The sequence below is a fragment of the Somniosus microcephalus genome, chromosome 3, assembly GCF_052327205.1.
Source record: "Somniosus microcephalus isolate GS21.2 chromosome 3, FLI_Smic_1.0, whole genome shotgun sequence".
Classification (NCBI taxonomy): domain Eukaryota; kingdom Metazoa; phylum Chordata; class Chondrichthyes; order Squaliformes; family Somniosidae; genus Somniosus; species Somniosus microcephalus.
Window position 1 is genome coordinate 115,848,617 of NC_140989.1, and position 21,244 is coordinate 115,869,860.

Consider the following 21,244-nt stretch of genomic DNA (forward strand, 5'->3'; position numbering starts at 1 on the left):
AAGCAGCAGCAAGAGGAGCTGCAGAGATACAGCAAAAGCCACAGGACTTCGGCACCCATGAAATGACACAGGGTTTCGAGAGATGTTATCGCTGTGGCAGATCCACCCATGACCCGAGGGACTGCTGGTTCAAGGACAAAGCATGCAGGCAATGTGGAAAGACGGGACACATTGCACGTGTATGCCGATCTGGAAACAAAAAATCCACTGACAGAAAAAAAATCAATAAGGAAAAGTACAGAAAGGTACAAATGATGACGGACAGTAGCTCCGAAGACCAGAAGAGCGTTGCCAATCTGGAAACGAGACTAAGCTGTCTCAAATTACATAATGTAATTGCCAAAGAAGATTACCAGACCATTTGGGTTACCCTCACGATAGCGGGGTCCCCAGTTAAAATGGAGCTAGATACAGGATCAGCTCTGACCGTCATAAGTCGACGGGATTACGAGCGGCTATTTCCGCATATACCTTTGAAAGACACATCCATTATCTTGAAAACATATACGAGGCAGAAAGTATACCCCAGAGGGAAAATAAGGGTGCCTGTTGTATACAACGGCAAGGAAATACAGAAGTTGTATTTATACGTTCTGCAAGATGGTGGTCCACCGCTGTTGGGACGTGAATGGATCAGGAAGATACATTTAGACTGGCACTCCATTCAGGCACTGACGGTGACCAGTAAGAAAAAAAATGATGATGATGTCATACCTGAACGATTAAAAGACATCTTGGCCAACGCCAAAGAAGCGTTTCAACAGGAACTAGGAACCTTGAAAGGCGTCACCGCCTCAATAAAAGTGGAAGATGCGGCAATTCCCAAGTTTTTTAAGGCAAGGCCGGTGCCATACGCAATTCGTCCAGCAGTCGAGGCAGAGCTGGAGAATTTGGAAAAGGCAGGCGTGTTATCCAAGATAGATTGGAGCGAGTGGGCAACACCCATCGTCCCGGTCATGAAGAAAACGTTGAATAATGATAAAGCTGAAGAACAGAGAAAAATTCGCATCTGTGGGGACTTCAAGGTGACTGTAAACCCGGTCCTTCACACGGTACAGTATCCTCTTCCGAGGATAGAAGATATTTTCGCCTCACTATCCGGAGGGAAACGTTTCACCAAAATTGACTTGGCACAGGCATATCTACAGATGGAGGTTGAGGAGGCCTCTAAAAAGTATCTCACGATAAACACACAAAGGCCTGTACCAGTACAATCGACTGGTTTTCGGAGTAGCATCAGCTCCAGCTATCTGGCAAAGAGCTATGGAGCAAGTCCTGCAAGGGATTCCGAGGACTCAATGCTACCTAGACGACATCCTTGTAACAGGAGAAAACGACAATGAGCACCTTGCCAATTTGGAGCAGGCGCTCACTAGGCTGAGAGAACGGGGCCTACAAGCAAATCGCCCCAAGTGCAAATTTTTCCAGAAACAAATATCATATTGTGGCCACATAATTAACGAAGAAGGGTTGCATAAGTCACCTGAAAAAATTGAAGCGGTCATAAAAGCCCCTGCACCTGAAAATGTCTCACAATTAAGGTAGTTCCTGGGATTGATAAATTACTATCATAAATTTTTACCGAACTTGTCAACTGTTCTGCACCCTCTTAACGAACTGCTACAAACAGGAGTAAATTGGAAATGGAGCGAAGACTGTAAACGTGCCTTCCATAAATGCAAAGGCTTGATCACGTCCAAGGAAGTTTTGGCTCATTACAACCCATCACTGCCAATCAGACTGGCGTGCGATGCATTCCCTTACGGAATAGGAGCGGTATTATCGCATAGATTCCCTGATGGCTCAGAGCGGCCGATAGCTTTTGCGTCACGCTCATTGAACTCAGCTGAGCGTAACTATGCCCAGATCGACAGGGAAGCACTCAGCCTGGTATGGGGAGTGAAGAAATTCAACCATTACCTACACGGACAAAAATTTACCTTGTTGACTGACCATCAACCCCTCGTCTCCATATTCAACCCTAAAAAGGGCGTTCCCATTATGACAGCGCAAAGGCTACAGAGGTGGTCCCTTTTCCTAGGGGCACACCAATATGACATAGAATACAAAGGATCAAAACAGCATGGAAATGCTGACGGTTTCTCGCGTCTACCGTTGCCAACGGTAGAAGAGGCACCTACAGTTGACCCAGTGGAGATGTTCCACTCAACCATAGTGGAATGTCTACCAGTAACAAATTCTACCATTGAAAAGGAAACGAGAAATGACCCGACTCTCTCACGAGTCTACGATTTAACGGTGAAGGGATGGCCAGCACATGGCGAACCACTGTTGCCAGCATTCTCGCAAAGAGGAGAACAGCTGTCAGTGTGCCGAGGAACCTTGATGTGTGGATCCAGAGTGGTGATTCCACCCAAACTCCAGGATAAAGTGCTAAAGGAGCTTCACGAGGGGCATCTGGGTGGAGTGGAAATGAAGAACCTAGCCAGAGCGTTTGTGTGGTGGCCAGGTATCGATGGAGCCATCGAAGAAATGACCAAGAGCTGTCTAGGATGCCAGAAGGTCCAAAACGCCCCACCACAAGCCCCTCTACATCCATGGGAGTGGCCCTCATCTCCATGGCAAAGGGTACATATCGACTTTGCTGGTCCATTTATAGACTCAATGTTCTTAATCGCGGTTGATGCACACTCCAAGTGGCCGGAGGTAATAAAGATGTCCTCCACCACCACGGAAAAAACCATCACAGTATTAAGGACCATATTTGCCAGGAATGGGCTGCCTGAACAGATCTGTTCTGATAATGGACCGCAATTTGTGTCCGAAGAATTCAGGAAGTTCTTAAAAAACAATGGGGTTAAGCACTACACGTCCGCCCCATACCATCCCGCCACCAATGGATTAGCTGAAAGGTTTGTCCAGTCCTTCAAGAAGGCCATAAAGGCCATGGGTAATGAAGACATAAATCTACAACATAAGGTAGATAACTTCTTGTTTGCGTACAGGAATGCAACACATGTGGTTACAAACCAAACTCCCGCCATGATGTTTTTCAATAGAAGACTAAGATGCCGGCTGGATTTGATCAAGCCAAACATCAGAAGGGACGTAGAGAACCGACAATTTCAAGGCATGAATGAAAGGCCAACTGGAACCTTCCAGATAGGTCAACAAGTTTTGGCCCGGGACTACCGTACCGAGAAATGGCAGCCTGGAACTATTTGCACACGACTAGGACCGCTGATGTATACCGTGGACATTGGAGAAAGCATAATAAGGCGCCATGCTGACCAGATCATAGAGTCATCTGAAAAGGGACAACCTACACCACAACTCTATACGCCTAATGATGAAGCAGAGATACCCATAGATCTACCTCCGATCCGGTGATACTGGAACCAGATGAACCCGACACTGGCATTCAAGCCGAATCGACCTTGCCAAAAGAACCTACTACACCACCGAAAACTACTACACCACCGAGGCGTTATCCGGACCGAGTCAGGAAGCCTCCAGAGAGACTGACTTATAATTGATTAACTGCAGCAAATGTGTAGATTATTGTTCTTGTAAACATGTTAATTAATGATTACTTAAAATGTTATGTACTGGTTGTCTAAAAGGGGAGGAATTGTGGTGTATGTGCCTTAAGAGCCCCTGTGTACTGTAATGCCAGTAGTGGCCACTCGGGCTATATAAGCCTGTATAGTGTCTTGTATCTTTTAGTTCACCTCCAGACTTTGTTCAGTTAAACCAACTCCTGCATTCCGTGTCTCCATTAACACACGGATACAACACCTTATGTTGGTTCTAGCACCATCTGATGCAAACCCAGGGTAGTAGATCTGTCCTTCAGGACTTGTTGAGCTCAGTCAATGATGGTACTACTGAGCCACTCTTATGACAATGAAGTACAATTTTAAACGGGGTGCAAGAAGAGAGAAACCTGGGGGGGCTTGTGCACAAATCTTTGAAGGTGGCAAGACAAATTAACAAAGCAGTTAATAAAGCATATGGGATCCTGGGCTTTATATATAGAGGCATAGGGGACTAAATTGTATTCGGCCTGTAAACCGGCACAGGACACAATGCGCAATCTGCCTGCGGCCATTGAAAGTAATGCAGGCAGCACGCAAAATTCGTGTTGCCTGCTCATTAACATGATTGAAGCACTGAGCGCAGTGCTGAATGTGCTGCTGGTTGACTCAGCACTCGGGAGGGGGCCCAATAATTTGGGAAGTCTGCTCTGTATTTAAAAGTTGCCTGCAGAGTGAAATGCTATCTGCACTTCTTAAAGGGGAGGTGCTTTGTAAAAGAAGTACCTCATTCTGAGTGGAGCTAAGCAAAGGGGAAGTTAACAATGCCACAACAGGGCAGAGAAAGGGCACCTCGGTTCTTGGAGGTAGCACTGGAGGCCGTGGTGCAGGGGGTTGATAGGAGAAGACAGGTCCTCTATCCGCAGGGGACCAGGAGGCCTTCCAGACAGACTATACGAAGGCAGTGGAAGCAGATAGCTGAAGCAGTCAGTGCCAACAAATTTTCCTCTGAAACCTGAATCCAGTGCCAGAAGACATTTAATGACCTCACACAAGTGGTCAAGGTCAGTGAAAGCATCTTCAAATGCCATATCCCACCAACTACACCACTAACCTCACACACTGCTCAGTGCACCACACCCCCATCACTCACCTATCGACAATCTCTGTAAATCACGACTCATATGTCACAATCATAGTTTCAGCTCACCCTCACACACTTAACCACACCTACACCTCACACCTTGCACACAATGCCAGCTATTCAACCATGACAGGCACATCACCCAAACACATTGCACCACACTCACTGACACATTTCCCTTTCTCTTGCAGGCCAATGTGATGCATAACCGTGCAAGCAGGAGCGAACAGGTGGAGGGCAAGCATAGCTCCAGAACCTGACTTAGCTGGAGGAGATGTTTCTGGATATAGTTGGAGGTGTAGTCACCGAGGCCGTGGTGATCGGCGAGGCTGAAAGCATTGATGATGACAGTATGCTCATACCTAATCCTTCTTCTCACATCCCACTTCCCCCACATCCCACAATCTCTTCTCACTTACAAGCTGTTGATGGTGTAAGCATGCACAGCTTGCTTTCCCCCCTCCCCGCACCACAACCCGACCCTTTTGCCTTTCTCCAGCCAGATACCCAAGAACTGCCACCAGCCCAGCCAGTGCGGGAAGAAGTAGAGGAGGAGAGTGATGGGGAAGAAGAGACACCGTCACTCAATCTGGCCCTCATAGGCACCTGCTCAGAAAATGGCACTGTGTAAACTTTAGAGGGTGGTATAGTGGCAGGATCTGCACATAGTGAGCAACTGGGCGCGAGTGGGATGCAGCTAGAGCAGAGGGAAAGGGTAGTGCAGGTGCCAGATCATAGAAACATAGAAGATAGGAGCAGGAGTAGGCCATTCGGCCCCTCGAGCCTGCTCCGCCATTCAATGTGATCATGGCTGATCATCCAAATTCAGTACCCTGTCGCTGTTTGCTCCCCATATCCCTTGATCCCCTTAGCCTTAAGAAATATATCTTAACTCCTTCTTGAATATATATTATTGAACTGGCCTCAACTGTCTTCTGTGGTAGAGAATTCCACAGATTCACCACTCTCTGGGTGAAGAAATTTCTCCTCATCTCAGTCCTAACTAGCTTACCCCTTATCCTTAGACTGTGACCCCTGGTTCTGGACTCCCCCGCCATCGGGAACAGCCTTCCTGCATCTAGTCTGTCCAGTCCTGTTAGAATTTTATAAGTTTCAATGAGATCCCCTCTCATTCTTCTAAACTCTAGCGAATATAAGCCTAATCGACCCAATCTCTCTTCATACGTCATTCCTGCCATCCCAGGTATCAATCTGGTGAACCTTCGCTGCACTCCCTCCATGGCAAGAACATCCTTCCTCAGATAAGGCGACCAAAACTGCACACAATACTCAAGATGTGGTCTCACCAAGGCCCTGTACAACTGCAGCAAGACATCCTTGCTCCTGTACTCAAATCCCCTCGCTATGAAGGCCAGCATACCATTTGCCTTCTTAACCGCCTGCTGCACCTGCATGCTTACCTTCAGCGACTGGTGCACAAGGACACCCAGGTCTCGTTGCACTTCCCCTTTTCCCAATCTGTTGCCGTTCAGATAATAATCTGCCTTCCTGTTTTTGCCACCAAAGTGGATAACCTCGTATTTATCCACATTATACTGCATCTGCCATGCATCTGCCCAATCGCCCAACCTGTCCTAATCGTACTGGAGTTTCTCTGCATCCTCCTCACAGCACACACGCCCACCCAGCTTTGTGTCATCTGCAAACTTGGAGATGTTACATCTAGTTCCCTCGTCTAGATCATTAATATATATTGTGAATAACTAGGGTCCTAGCACCGATCCCTGCGGTACCCCACTAGTCACTGCCTTCCACTCGGAAAAAGACCCGTTTATTCCAACTCTTTGCTTCCTGTCTGCCAACCAGTTTTCTATCTAAGTCAGCACCTCACCCCCAATCCCATGTGTTTTAACTTTGCACGCTAGTCTCTTATGCGGGACCTTATCGAAAGCCTTCTGAAAGTCCAAATACACCATGATGTAAGAAAAAGGAGACTTACCATCAAGTAACTTTAAAGTAAGCTTTAAGTAACTTATAAACACACTATATACAAGAGAGGTCTTTACCATGCCTCTGGTAGAAGCCTCTTACAATCCTGAACAGACCAGTATTTATACCAGTCCAACAGGAAGTGACATATGACAGGAAGTGAGGTATGTACACAGTTCATAGTTCACAGTTCACAGGAAGTGATGACATAACTTCCCGGAAGTTATTATTTTTATCACATTCTTCCCTCCTGCAGGATTAGGAGGCTGTGGTCTACCTTTTGGTCCGCAGCCGCCGAACAAGGAAGAGTCGCACCCGTTTGGATTCCCGTCGTAGAGGGTCGCTGGTCCGCTTACATGCGGTTGGCCATTGGTCAGAGTCTGTGTGGCCTGGATTGCCCTGTGAAGGGTCGGGGAGATCATGGCTTCGAGTACGAGCCCCAATAGGTTCAAAGTCGGACTGCCTCTGTTCAGAGGGAGGTGCAGAGCTGGTCTGTGGCGGATCAGTACTTTCATGCGCGGTACTGGGAGGGTCGCAACCTTGAGCACGGGGTTCGACCGGCACCAAGTTAGTTGGTGTCCGATCAGGATCCTGGAGAGGGGTACCCGATAGGTCCCAAGAGTTTCCTGGTGAAATGCCATCACCCGATGTCCTACTAGGTCCTGGTGGGCAGGGAGCCAGATCCCGTAATGATACGGTAGATTCTCGGCCGTCGGAATATCGTATGTTTGCATAGGTGGGGTTGGCATCGGTTAGTTCGACCTCGTCTACAAGAGGGTCATTTTTAGACGTCCGAACGTATCTTCGGAGTAATACAGGTCCAGGAGTAGTTAGCCATGATGGGAGTGATGTCCCATGAGATGAGCGACGCTGGAATCCAAAGAACCGCTCATGAGGTGTAGTATTTGTGGCTGTAGAAAGCAGGGACCGTATAGAGTGCAATGCATCCGGAAGCACTGTTTCCCATTGCTGGTCTGGTAGGCCCCGAGATCTTAAAGCGAGACGTACGGAATTCCAGATGATACCGTTATACCTCTCTACCTGCCCATTTCCGATGGGATGGTATGGTGTTTTGCTTGTAGCAATTCCCCGTTCTGAGAGGTAGTCCTTGAGTTACCTTGACATAAAGGATGGACCCCGATCTGAGTGAATATAAGCCGGCATGCCACAGAGAGAAAATACCTGCTCAAGGCAGCAGATTACTGTGGACGCCAGCATATTGGAGCAGGGGAAGGCAAATGGAAAACGTGAATATTCGTCGATCATGGTGAGCAAATATGTGTTCCGAGTTGAAGAGGGCACTGGGCCCTTAAAATCGATGCTAAGTCGTTGCATCGGTTGGGTTGCATGTATGAGTATACCATCTGAGGGGCGGAAGAACTGAGGTTTTAATTCCGCACAAAGCCGGCATTCTGAGCATATTTTCTTTACATCTCCAGTGGAAAAAGGGAGATTCCGTGATCGTACGAAATGTAGCATGCGCGTAACGCCAGGATGACACAAACCATTGTGGACATCCATGAGAGTGGAGGATGACATAGTGGAGCAGAATGCCCGTGTGAGGGTGTCCGGGGCCACATTCTCCTTGCCAGGCCGATAGAGAATGGTATAACCAAAAGAGGCCAGTTCCATCCTCCAAAGTTGTATTTTATTATTCTTAATTTTGGTTCGTTTTCGATTATCGAGCATGAAGGCGACTGATCGTTGGTCCGTGATCAATGTAAAGTGCTGGCGAGCTAGAAAATGGTTCCACGTCCGTACTGCCTCTATGATGGCTGTGGCTTCTTTCTCAACCGGAGGATAATGTAGCTCGGCACCTTGTAAGGTCCTGGACATAAATGCTACAGGACGACCTTCCTGATTCAGAGTAGCCGAGATCGCCACCTCCGAGGCATCACATTCGACCATGAAAGGGAGATTCTCATCAATGGAGTGAAGAGCCGCTTTCTCCAACTGTTGTTTGAGAAGGTTAAAGGCTGCAACAGCCGCTGTTCCCAATGGAAATGATCTAGCATGCAGCAAGGGTTGGATTTTGTCCGAAAAATGAGGAATCCATTTAGCGTAGTATGCAAACAGACCGAGAGCCCGACGTAAAGAAGCCGGATTCTTAGGTGACGGGAGCTCTTGGAGCGGGCGAAGTCTTTCTGGGTCTGGCTTAATGATACCATTGCCTACGCAGTAGCCAAGGATGTTGATGGTCGGTTGCGACTCAACAGATTTGGATTCATTCAAGGTCAAATTACGGCGATGGAGGGCATCCCGAAATTTTTGGAGGTTGGAGTCGTGTTCCTGTTGATCGTGACCTGCAATGGTAATGTTATCAAGATAGGGAAAAGTGTCCCTTAGGTTTTCCTGCTTAACCAGGCCATCCATTGCCCGTTGAAAGACAGCCACTCCATTAGTAACCCCGAATGGGAGGCGACAAAATTGGTACAGCCGTCCATTAGCCTCAAAGGCTGTGTACTGCTTATCTGAGACCTTCAAGGGTAACTGATGATAGGCACTTTTTAAATCGTAAGTTGAGAACACTTTGTATTCGGCCAGTTTATTAACCATATCATCAATGCGTGGCAATGGGTAGGCGTCCAAGTCGGTATATTGATTGATGGTTTGCGAATAATCGATGCATAGTCGCTGTTTGTGAGGTTTTAGAGGGTTCTTGACAATGACGACTTGAGCCCGCCAGGGCGACGAACATGGTTCAATGATATCCTCTGCTAGAAGTCGAGAGATTTCAGCCGCAATAAAAGATTGGTCTTCCTGATTAAAGCGCCGCGATTTCGTTATTATCGGTTTGCATTGAGGCGGAATACTGGCAAATAATGAGGGTTCATCAAGTGAAGCTGCTGATAATGCACAAAATGGTAATTTAGACGGTATATTAGAAATAGTAAGTCCGGGTTTGGATCCACCAAACTCAATGGTGTGTTTCTTATGCTGTTTTTGGAAGTCCAGCCCTAAGAGGAGATCACTACATAAGTCCTTGAGCACCGAAAGTCGGGTGGAGGGATACATACGACCATGAAGTGTCATATCAACAACACAAAAGCCGGAGATTCTGGTATTAAGTGATGACTGGGCCATCGCAATTGCCTGGTCCGATGGGAAGACATGTAGTTTCAATTTCGCAACAATCTGTTCCTTAATGAAACTATCAGTACTTCCTGAGTCAATTAAGGCATCTAAGGTATGCCCTTTAATTGAAATTTTTGTGGCTGCATGAGACAGGTTCTGTGGGCAAGCAGCTGTAATTGGTGTCGTTGCACAGAGAGTGGCTAAAACTCTCGGTGTGCTTCTTCGGGAGAGAGCTCGAGAGGAAGCTTGATAGGTCCTAGCTGGAGCATCTCGATAGGCCCTAATTGGGGCAGTTCGGTAGGCCTTAGCTGGATTGGCCCTCGTAGAGGCCCTTGATAGGCAAACTTTAGCAAAGTGTCCTTTTTTCCCGCAATAACTGCAGATTGCATTGCGAGCAGGGCAGGTTTTCCTAGGGTGAAAAGCATCTCCACAAAAGAAGCATTCCTTCCTAGATTGCCAAGAGGCTGCTAAAGTGGGGTCGTCCTCCTCTTCTTCATCAGAATTATCAGAATTAGATTCCCCCATGATAGGGTTCACCTGAGACCGCTTGAATTGTCTGGTTGCAGCTACAGCAGCAGATCGAGATCTGGGCAGCTGATAGAGGTCTGCATTTCTCTTTGCCAAATCCAGTGAACAAGCTAGGTCAAAAGCTTTTTGTAGCTCAAGTGTTTTACTTTCTAGTAGACGCTGGCGTATAAATGGAGAGGCAATCCCGCAGATGAAAGCATCACAAATCATTTCTTGGCGGTACAGCTCGGCTGAGGCTGCCTGAAAGTTACAATCTACGCTGAGCCTGCGAAGTTCTTGCAGGAATTCGTCAATTGATTCCCCTGGCCCTTGTCGGGCTGTGGCCAGTAGATGTCTAGCATAGACCTCATTTGGGGTCTTCGCATACAGTTTCTTAAGTGCCCGAATCACCTCTTCGTAACTATCCCATTCATCAACATATTCGAACACTTTTGGGGTCACATAATTGACAAGTATCTTCAATTTAGCAGGAGCATCCGCTTTACATTCATCCAGAAAATTCTCAAAAGTACGATACCAATGCTTCCATACCCTGCCAGCTGCTGGTGTATTCGGGTCCAAGTCCAGACGAATAGGTCTAAGGATTTTCTCCATGATGGGTGGTTCCCTGGATCCTTAACTTCTGAGTTTGTCTGAAGGTCTAGTATTTGTCAGTGTAAATACTAAGTTACTTAAATTGATGTAAGAAAAAGGAGACTTACCATCAAGTAACTTTAAAGTAAGCTTTAAGTAACTTATAAACACACTATATACAAGAGAGGTCTTTACCATGCCTCTGGTAGAAGCCTCTTACAATACTGAACAGACCAGTATTTATACCAGTCCAACAGGAAGTGACATATGACAGGAAGTGAGGTATGTACACAGTTCATAGTTCACAGTTCACAGGAAGTGATGACATAACTTCCCAGAAGTTATTATTTTTATCACACACCACATCCACTGGTTCTCCCTTATCTATTCTACCAGTTATATCTTCATAAAATTCCAGTAGATTTAGTCAAGCATGATTTACCTTTTGTAAATCCATGTTGACTTTGTCCGATCCTGTCACTGTTTTCCAAGTGCTCTGCTATTACATCTTTTATAATGGACTCTAGCATTTTCCCCACTACCGATGTCAGGCTTAATTCCCCGTTTTTTCTCTACCACCTTTTTTAAATAGTGGGGTTACATTAGCTACCCTCCAATCCATGGGAACTGTTCCAGAGTCTATAGAATTTTGGAAGATGACGCAATCCATCTGCTATTTCTAGGGTCACTTCCTTACGTATCCTAGGACGTAGATTATCAGGCCCTGGGGATTTATCGGCCTTCAATCCCGTCAATTTTCCTAACACCATTTCCCTACAAATACTGATTTCATTCAGTTCCTCCCTCTCATTAGACCCTGTGTTCCCCGACATCTCTGGGAGTTTATTTGTGTCCTCCTTTGTGAAGACAGAACCAAAGTATGTATTTAATTGGTCAGCCATGTCTTTATTCCCCATTATAAATTCCCTTGATTCTGACTGCAAGGGACCTCAGCTTGACTTTACCAATCTTTTTCTCTTCACATATCTATAGCTCCCCGGAGAACTCCGATGAGGACTTCAATGGGGCGGCCTTCAGAAGAAGTTGTGATGGGCATGCACACAGAAATGCTTGGTGCAATGGCAGGCCTGTCAGAAGAGCCTCTCATCACTATCAAGGCACATGGAAGAGTCCAGCTGCAACCTTGCACAAGCTTTGCGCAGAGGTTGGAGCCCATGATTTCCAGCATAGAAGTGATGAGCAACTCCATTAGTGCACTTGTGGACCCAACCACTGGTCTGATGGGCGATGTCTCAGCTTCCATTGCAGCACAAGCGGATGTGACCCAACGTCTGAGTGCTGCAGTGGAAGCTCAGACTTCGGTCATGCAGGCTCAGCTTGCTACCACGCAAGCTCAGACTGCTGCCATCGTGGCTGGGTTTACGAGTGTGGAAAGGGGCTTTCAGGGTGTTGCAACAGTCCAGCAATCTGTCCTCCAACAGATGGCTAGGAATGCTGAGGCGCCGCCTCAGGGGAGTGGCAGTGGCTCCGTGGAGTTCGAACCTGCTGTCCTGTCTCAGGATGACAGCATTCATACTTCCACCACTGCCACTATGCCAGTGGTATTGCAGTTGCCTGTCAGCCAGGCAGCCTAGACTGCTGCCACCCATGCCAAGGTGGTGCAATCTACCTTCCAGGCCCAGAGATGCTTGAGGTCATCCTGCAAAGCCATATGCAGTGTCCCCCATGGAAAGTCAGCTGCCTTCCACCAGCCATGCTGCAGCCACTGGGGTAGCACTTTGTTGAAGCACTAGAATAGGCAAAGGCACATGAAAAACGGACACTAAGGGAATGCACATGGGTGATTAGTTGACTTCGTAATATAATTGATGTGCCTCAATAATCCCGAGACTCGATGTTGGCGGAACAAAACAAGGCTTTTATTAACTTAGAAGATAACACGCAGTGGAGAGAGGTATCTTCCATCTGGAGCTCTGCAGTACTGGATATGAGGCCAGACTGAGCTGGCTTACATAGAGGCCAGGTATGGGCGGAGCCCTACACACAACACATTCCATACATTCCAATATACAATACAATGGTGAGGAGAAACCTGAAACCAACCACAGTCACAGGCAATACAATGGTGAGGGGAAACCTGAAACCAACCACAGTCACAGGCAGTGATGAATGGAATATTTCATCACAATAATATTGGAATTAATCATATGTCTGGAATGTTTGTTTTGTGGTGGCTTTAATTTCAGCATTGTGGCCAAGTGGACGCTGTGATCTTCACTGACAGAGGAATGCTAAGGTGGGGAAATGTTGAGCAACAGGGATCTGGGGTTTCATTCAGGGAAAGCGGAGTCTGATGATGCGCTCATGGGCAGCCCGTCTAGAACAGGGATTTGCAGGCTGCCTCCTCCCTCCTCCTCTTCCTCCTCCTCCTCCTGCTACTACTCCTTTTCCTCCTCCTGTGGTGGTTGTGGAACCCCTGGTGGCAAGGGCTGTGCCCTCATGAAGGCCAAGTTGCGGAGGATGCAGCAGACTACCACGAATTAGGACACCAGATCCGATGAGTACTGGAAAGTTCTCTTGAGCGGTCAAGGCAGCTTGAGCAGCCCAATGGTCTCCTTGATGAGGTTCCTCGTGGCAGCATGGCTGTCATTATATGATTGCTGGCTACGAGTGGTGGGGTAGCGGAGGGGAATCATGAGCCAAGTGTAGAGCGGATAGCCCTTGTCGCCGAGCAGCCACCTCGGTTTCAACGTGGTGGCTGGAAGATTGCTGGCACAGTGGAATGGCGCAGGATGAAGGCATCATGACTGCTGCCAGGATACCGGGCATTCACCATCATGATGTGCTGGGCATGTCGCACACCAACTGCACATTAAGTGAGTGTTACCCTTTGCGGTTACAGTACATCTCAGCATTCATATGCGGCACCCGCAAAGCCACGTGTGTGCAGTCTATGGTGCCCTGCACCATGGGGAAGCCCGATATCCTGGCAAAACCACGTGCGTGCTCCTCCTGCTTCTCTCTGTTTAGAGAGAAGACAATGAACATAAGAAATAAAAACAGAAAATGCTGGAAATACTCAGCAGATCAGGCAGCATCTGTGAAGAGAGAAACAGAGTTAACGTTTCAGGTTGATGATCTTTCGTCAGAACTGGATAAAGTTAGAGATGTAACAGATTTTAAGCAAGTGCAGGGGCAGGGAAAGCGGGCAGGAGAGCAAAGAACAAAAGGGGAGGTCTGTGATAGGGTGGAAGGCAAGAGAGATTAAATGACAAAAGGTATGATAGTACAAAGCAAAAGGAGATGGTAATGGGACAAGTTAAGAAAGAAAAGATAAGTCTAGAAGAGGTGTAAATGGGAATGGCGGAATCATCAACAGCTGCATGTGATAAAATGGTGGCAGAGATTATGATCTGAAATTGTTGAACTCAATGTTGAGTCCAGAAGTGCTGAATCAAAAGATGAGGTGCTGTTCCTCGAGCTAACGTTGAGCCTCATTGGAACAGTGCAAGAGGCCGAGGACAGAGAGGTCAGAGTGGGAGTGGAGCGGAGAGTTAAAGTGACAGGCGACCGGAATCTCGGGGTCACGCTTAAGGACTGAACGGAGGTGTCCAGCAAAGCAGTCACCCAATCTGCGTTTAATCTCCTAAGAGGAGATCGCATCGTGAGCAGCGAATACAGTATACTAAATTGCAAAAAGTACAAGTAAATTGCTGTTTCACCTTGAAGGAGTGTTTGGGACCCTGGACGGTGGGAAGGAAGGAGGTAAAAGGGCAGGTGTTGTATTTCCTGCGCTTGCACGGGAAGGTACCATGGGAAGAGGAGCGGGTGTAGGGGGGTGATTGAGGAGTGGACCAGAGTGTCGTGGAGGGAGTGGTCCCTCTAGAATGCTGAAAGGAGAGGGGAGGGAAAGATGTGTTTTGTAGTGGGATGACACTGGAGGTGACTGAAATGGCGGAGGATGATCTGTTGAATGTGGAGGCTGGTGGGGTGAAAGGTGAGGACTAGGGGAACCCTGTCGTGGTTCTGGGAGGGAGGGGAAAGGGTGAGAGCAGAAGTGCGGGAAATGGAACGGACACGGTCGAGGGCCATGTCAACCACGGTAGAGGGGAATCCTCGGTTGAGGAAAAATGATGACATATCGGAAGCACTAGTATGGAAGGTGGCGTCGTCAGAACAGATGTGATGGAGATGGAGAATCTGGGAGAATGGAATAGAGTCCTTGCAGGAAGCGAGGTGGGAGGAAGTGTAGTCTAGGTAGCTGTGGGAGTCAGTGAGCCTATAGTGGATGTTTGTTGATATCCTATCCCTAGAAATGGAGACAGAGAAGTTGAGGAAGGGAAGAGTTGGAGATGGACCATGTGAATGTGAGGGAAGGGTGGAAATTGGAAGCAAAATGAATGAAATTTTCTAGTTCAGGGCAAGAGCAGGAAACGGCACTGATACAATCATCAATGTACTGGAAAAAGAGGTGAAGAAGGGAAGCTGAGTAGAACTGGAACAAAGAATGTTCCACATATCCCACAAAAAGGCAGGCATAGCTAGGACCCATGCGGGTTCCCATAGCAACACCTTTAATTTGGAGAAAGTGAGTGGAGTCAAAGGAGAAGTTGTTCAATGTGAGAACAAGTTCAGCCAGGCGGACGAAGGTGTTGGTGGATTGGGACTGGTTGGGCCTCTGTTCAAGGAAGAAGTGGAGCTCCTCAGGCCATCCTGGTGGGGGATGGAGGTGTAGAGGGATTGGACGTGCATAGTGAAAAGGAGATGGTTGGGGCCAGGAAACTGGAAACTGTTGTAAGAGTCGCTGATGTATGTGGGGAGAGACTGGACAAGGGGAGAAAAAAAGAGTCGAGATGGGAAGAAATCCATTACGTGGGGCAAGAACAGGCTGAAACGATGGGTCTACCAGGGCAGTCCCGTTTGTGGATCTTGGGAAGGAGGTAGAAGGGGGCTGTGCGGGGTTGGGGAACTATGAGGTTGACAAACGTGGAAGGAAGATCTCCAAAGGAGATGAGGTCAGCGACAGGCTTGGAAACAATGGCTTAATGTTCGGTAGTGGGGTCATAGTCCAGGGGGAGGTAGGAGGGGGTGTCAGAGAGTTGGCATTCAGCCTCTGCAAGGTAGAAGTCGGTCTAACTGGATTGCTCTTCGAAAGAGCTGGCGCAAACTCGCTGGGCCGAATGGCCTCATTATTCTATGATTTTATGATACAGGTAGGATATCGCGGCATTATTATTAGTTATCAGTGCAATTTCAGTGAGTTACCTTTAGTTACTGGTGGAATCAACGTTCCTCCCACCTCTGGTCTCCTCTTTGCATATCGTTCCCCCACTTTTGGTTTTGCCTCTTCCTCCACCCCCTGCCCTTGGTTTCCCCTCTTCCCCCCTGCCCTCAGTTTCCCCTCTTCATCTACTCATGGGTGGCATCCTGGTTCTTGGAACTTCTCATACAGCAGCTGCTGCCGCGAAACCACTCGCAAAAATACTCAACAATACCCAACCTTTATTAGGTAACTACAGTAACATTTGTAGAAGTCATGTGATCAGACGTCGTGCAAACAGGCATCACATGGTGAGATGTCATGTGGTCAGAACATCACATCATCCAACCTCCAGGAATGCCTCTGACCAGAGTTGGCAACCTACTTGCCACTGAGCTTTCTGTGGCCAAGAATGCTAGACAGACTGGGCTTCGACAACATTATGTCTTCTGTCACTCTCTTATTGCATAATTTTCTAGCAGTTCAACTTTTATAGCACAGGACTTGCCTTGCAAAGCACTCCATTTCATGATTTAACTGAAAACAGGTACAGTTTGTCAATGGAATGCAATCCTGTTTGAAAATCTACTGCTGCTGCATCTTATAGTGGACAACCAAAGCCACACTGTTAACTGTTGCAAGATAAAACATTCTGCTTAAATAGCACAGTGCTCAATTTCTGATTTTGGTTTAGATTAAAATGTTCAGCACCCTGTTGTCAGTGTAAAAAATTAAGGCTGAAGCATCTTGTGATAGTTTAACAGGAGGTTATCAATAGCTGTTTGCCTTTGCTTTCAAATAAGTATCATGGTGTATGTTAAAATAAATTATATAATTCTATAGGTTTTCAAACTTTGCTTTGCTTTTCTCTTTTTTTAGATATTGCCAATGGTTCAAGTTCAGGAGGTGGTTATCGACCTCCGCCCAGAACAAAAGAGGTGATAATTAACGGGCAGACAGTCAAGTTAAAGTACTGCTTTACCTGTAAAATCTTCCGGCCACCACGTGCCTCTCACTGTAGCCTTTGTGATAATTGTGTAGGTAAGTGACTTTCTTGGGAGGTGATTCAAAAATTATTTCATGGCAAGAGAAAAAGAAATAATATTTTTTTCGTGAATTTGCATCAGACCCATAATTGTACTGAAGCATTGCCATTAAAAGTGAGATACCATTTGTTCAGAGTTTTAGAACTTGATGAGTTATACAATTAGAAAATCATCATCTAATGTTCACATTTTTGCTCCCTTATACATAAAGTAAGATTAATTAAAACCACTATAACCTATTGTTGCTTCCTAGCCTTTATTATAATATATATGCAGGCTTGAAATATTTAATAGTTTGTGCACTAATTCAAAGTAGAGAGAGTACACTGCAGTGTATTTTACAGCCTGAAATTAAGCTGATTAAAAACATGCCCTAACCCAGTTTTCCCAAGGTACAGTACCTAACTAGTCACCTTTTTGAACAGTTGTACTTTATATGAGAGTCCATATGTGTGGTATATTTTTACTATTAGAGCTTGTGATGTGATGGCTGCCATTTTAAAATGACATTGGGCTAATGAATTCATCAGGATTTGTGAGTTTTTGCATACATAAATTTTCAACCAGCACTGTGTTTTTATTTAGAGTGAAAAGCACAATATTAAACATTGAGCCTTTTGTGACATTCTTTTTCTGAACTGAAAATGTGACTTAAAAAAAAATGCTTAGATAGCAGATCAAAAAGTTGCACATTGTGTGTTGGCCAGATTCTCTGTGAAATTTATTACTTGGTAATTAACTGAATCCTATCATGGATCTCATTTATACCCCATGTTTTAGGTAAGTGATTTAAAATATTAACAAAATAATGCAAATATTGTCCATTGCAAGTGATGTGATATAATAACACAGTAACAGTGATGTAATGTCTAAGAAGAAGGGATGTAATGTACTCACATGGCACTTGGTGTATGCCTGTTGCTATGGAGATGGGAAGTGGAAAATTAGTGCAGTTTTTGCTGGTTGTCTATATCGAGCTTGTGGGGGCTGCAATGGACCATAAGGTCCAATGTTAACAATATAATTATATGTGTTCAGTTTGCTTTGTAATGCTTCAGTGATTTTGAACAAACCCTAAGTGACCACTTTATATTCCATATGTGTAGTGCATTTTCAACATAAGATCATGTAACATTGTTCTTGCAATTTTAACTATTAAAATGACCACAACAGTAGCTCGCCCATCAATGTTGGACTAATAGACATCAAGATTTGTGAGTTTTGAAACTGATATTGTGTGTTAGGAACGTAGGAACAGGAGTAGGCCATTTAGCTCCTCGAGCCTGTTCCGCCAAACAATAAGATCATGGCTGATCTGCGACCTAACTTCGTATACCCACCTTTGGCACATAGTCCTTAATACCTTTGGTTAACAAAAATCTATCAATCTCAGACTTAAAATTAACAATTGATCTAACATCAATTGCTGTTTATGGAAGAGAGTTCCAAACTTCTTCTACCCTTTGTGTGTAGAAGTGTTTCCTAATTCCACTCCTGAAAGCTCTGGCTCTAATTTTTAGACCAAGCCCCCTAGTTCTAGTCTCCCCAACCAGCAGAAATAGTTTCTCTCTATCTACCCTATCTGTTCCCTTTAATATCTTGAAAACTTCAATCAAATCACCCCTTATCCCTTTAAATTCTAGGGAATACAACCCTAATTTGTGTAATCTTTCCTCGTAATTTAACCCTTGAAGTCTGGGTATCATTCTGGAAAACCTACACTGCACTCCCTCCAAGGCCAATATATCCTTCCTAAGTTGTGGTGCCCAGAATTGCTCACAGTACTCCAGGTGTGGTCTAACCAGGGCTTTGTATAGCTGCAGTATAACTTCTACCACCATGTATTCTAATCCTTTAGATTTTAAGGCTAGCATTCCATTAGCCTTTTTGATTATTTTCTGTACCTGTTCATGACATTTTAATGATCTATGTACCTGAACCCCCAAGTCTCTTTGGATCACCACTGTTTTTAGCTTTACACCATTTAGAAAGTACCATGTTCTATCTTTTTTAGGTCCAGTGGTTGCTTTCACATGAAATTCATCTTTTTACCAATGAGACATGGGCTAGAAATGATATGGATTGCCACCAGAAGAGCCCAAAAAATAAATGGAAGCTAGAACATGTACAGCAGATTTCACTAGATTAGAATATCTTAACATAACTGACAGTCTTTCAAAACAATATAAATCCAGAAACCTTAGCAGTTCTCAGCAGCACTTCAAATAATGTATCCTTTTATTAGATCAAGACAACTCCGAGTTCTCCATTTACCTCCGACCATACATAGTACAGTGAAAAGGGAACTGGTGGACTAGTTGGTCAAACTTATTCTCTGCTTCTGGCTACAGAATTGCCAATCAAAAATAGACTAAGAATTCAGAGGAGTAAACTGTAAAAAAAATCTGACAGCAATTGCCCCCTCCATCTTTTCAGGTCACAGCCAAGGACCCTCTAATGTGACAATTGCAAAGACCATGGAGAGACATAAACAATTGATGACTCAGTGATCAATATTAACTTTCTACCACTCATTAAGCAGTCCACATAAATAGAGGTGACTCATCTACCTTTGAAGTGGCATTGGCTCATGAGACATTGATGTGGATCTCTCCTGACACAGTGAAGAAGGCAACCTTTAGAACATAAAGGAAACATTTTGAACTTGGTACAATACATTGCAATCTATAAAATTCCAAAAAGAAATGATAAATTTAAAGTTTGTTTCAAAACAAGATGCATCTCCATTCAGATCAATATCCCCGAAGACATTCCTTATTAGTTCCATCACCGTGGAACTGCTGAGAACTGTATTCTGGTGCATTGCTCATGCAAGTAGCCCACCACGTGTTTCTTTTCCAGTATTCCACAGGATATGTGGAATCCTGCCCAAAAGAACTGCCCCTCCTGCTACATTGCTTTTGCAACGGTTTTATGCACTACATTACAAAGACAGCGGATACTGCTTGGCTGACTTTGCATTGCCTGTGTTTCTCCTTCAGCAAGATCTGTCCAGTGACAGTAACTGAATAATATGGATGGGCTTCACCACCAGCTATTACCACTCATTTAACTGCTGCTTAGCTAAAGCAGTCATGCCTGGCTCGATGTTCTCCCAGCTGTTGTACTATGTGACCACCTGTGTCGAGATTCAGAACTGCATCTGAGTAGGCAAGACACATGAAGTCGACTAGATGTGACATAAAACCGTTATCACATTGTGTCAGGCATCCCTGATTGATCGATAATGTTCCTTGGATGAACTAAACCTAAAATTTTAAGCTAAGCTGTAAGGTCAGTGCTCTCAGTCTGGTCGTCTGAACATGCTGAACCTCTCCTTGTCCCAACTCTGCTTGAATTACACAGGCTCCCCTTGACAGCTGTATACCAAGTGCCAATCTCTGGGTGCTTTGCTTCCGTTCCGCTGTGCTTGGAGTTGAAGCAGCAACTGGCACACTAGCTATCAGTTGGGTGAAGTCTCTGCCCTTGAACACTGCCATCGGTGACTGCTGCAGCTGACTGTGGTGACTTCCTTTTCTAGCTCTAACCATCCTCATTAAGCAAGTTGTTCATAACTCCATCATTCAAATCATTCCCTAACAAACTCTCAAATGGCACAATGCTGAACCTCCTGCTTCTTTAACATCTGTTCACACACAATGTTCTATGCCATGTTTTATGCCATGGGTACAGCTGTTCTCAAAACCATGAATGCAGACAATCCACCCTTTATATACAGATCACTCCACACTACTGATGGTTGAACAGCATCAGAATACACTCTGTATCATGTAAACCTTCTGTTTGCCACATGTGACCGCGTATAAGAATGGCACCACATTCTTTGCATTGAGGGTCACCTGCACAACCAGCAGTCTCCTCCAACATGGCCACACTTCATTTCCTCAGCTCCGCCAGGTACCCTCTTTCGTACCAGTAATTGGTTCTTTGTTTTTAAAGCGATACCATGGGGTACATTCAGTTTCCGTTGTATAATCCCTCTGTGATATACTGGGCCATATGACATGGGCTCACAGGGTGCAAACTGATCATTTGACTTTGTGATTTGCCCACTGGTCAGTTAGAGTGGGGCTCAACGGCTTCCCTTTGCTAGTGAGGCCCCAAAATTATCCGTGCTGTGCCAGCCGACTCAGAGTACACTCCTGGTCAAGCAGCCATATCCTTGAATCTTCTGGAACCACTTCCACAA

At 45.7% G+C, this 21,244-nt stretch overlaps 1 protein-coding gene across 3 annotated transcripts in view; it reads left to right on the forward strand.

Annotated features, from left to right (window-relative positions):
- Positions 1-21,244, forward strand: part of zdhhc14 (zDHHC palmitoyltransferase 14) — a 251,958-nt gene that overhangs the window by 134,860 nt on the left and 95,854 nt on the right. For 2 of the 3 annotated variants that reach the window (XM_085981519.1, XM_085981520.1), the window contains exon 3: positions 16,868-17,029. In XM_085981519.1, the coding sequence (XP_085837645.1) occupies positions 16,868-17,029 (162 nt within the window). The remainder of the gene's footprint in view (positions 1-16,867; positions 17,030-21,244) is intronic. The other variant, XM_085981521.1, reaches the window with a different exon arrangement.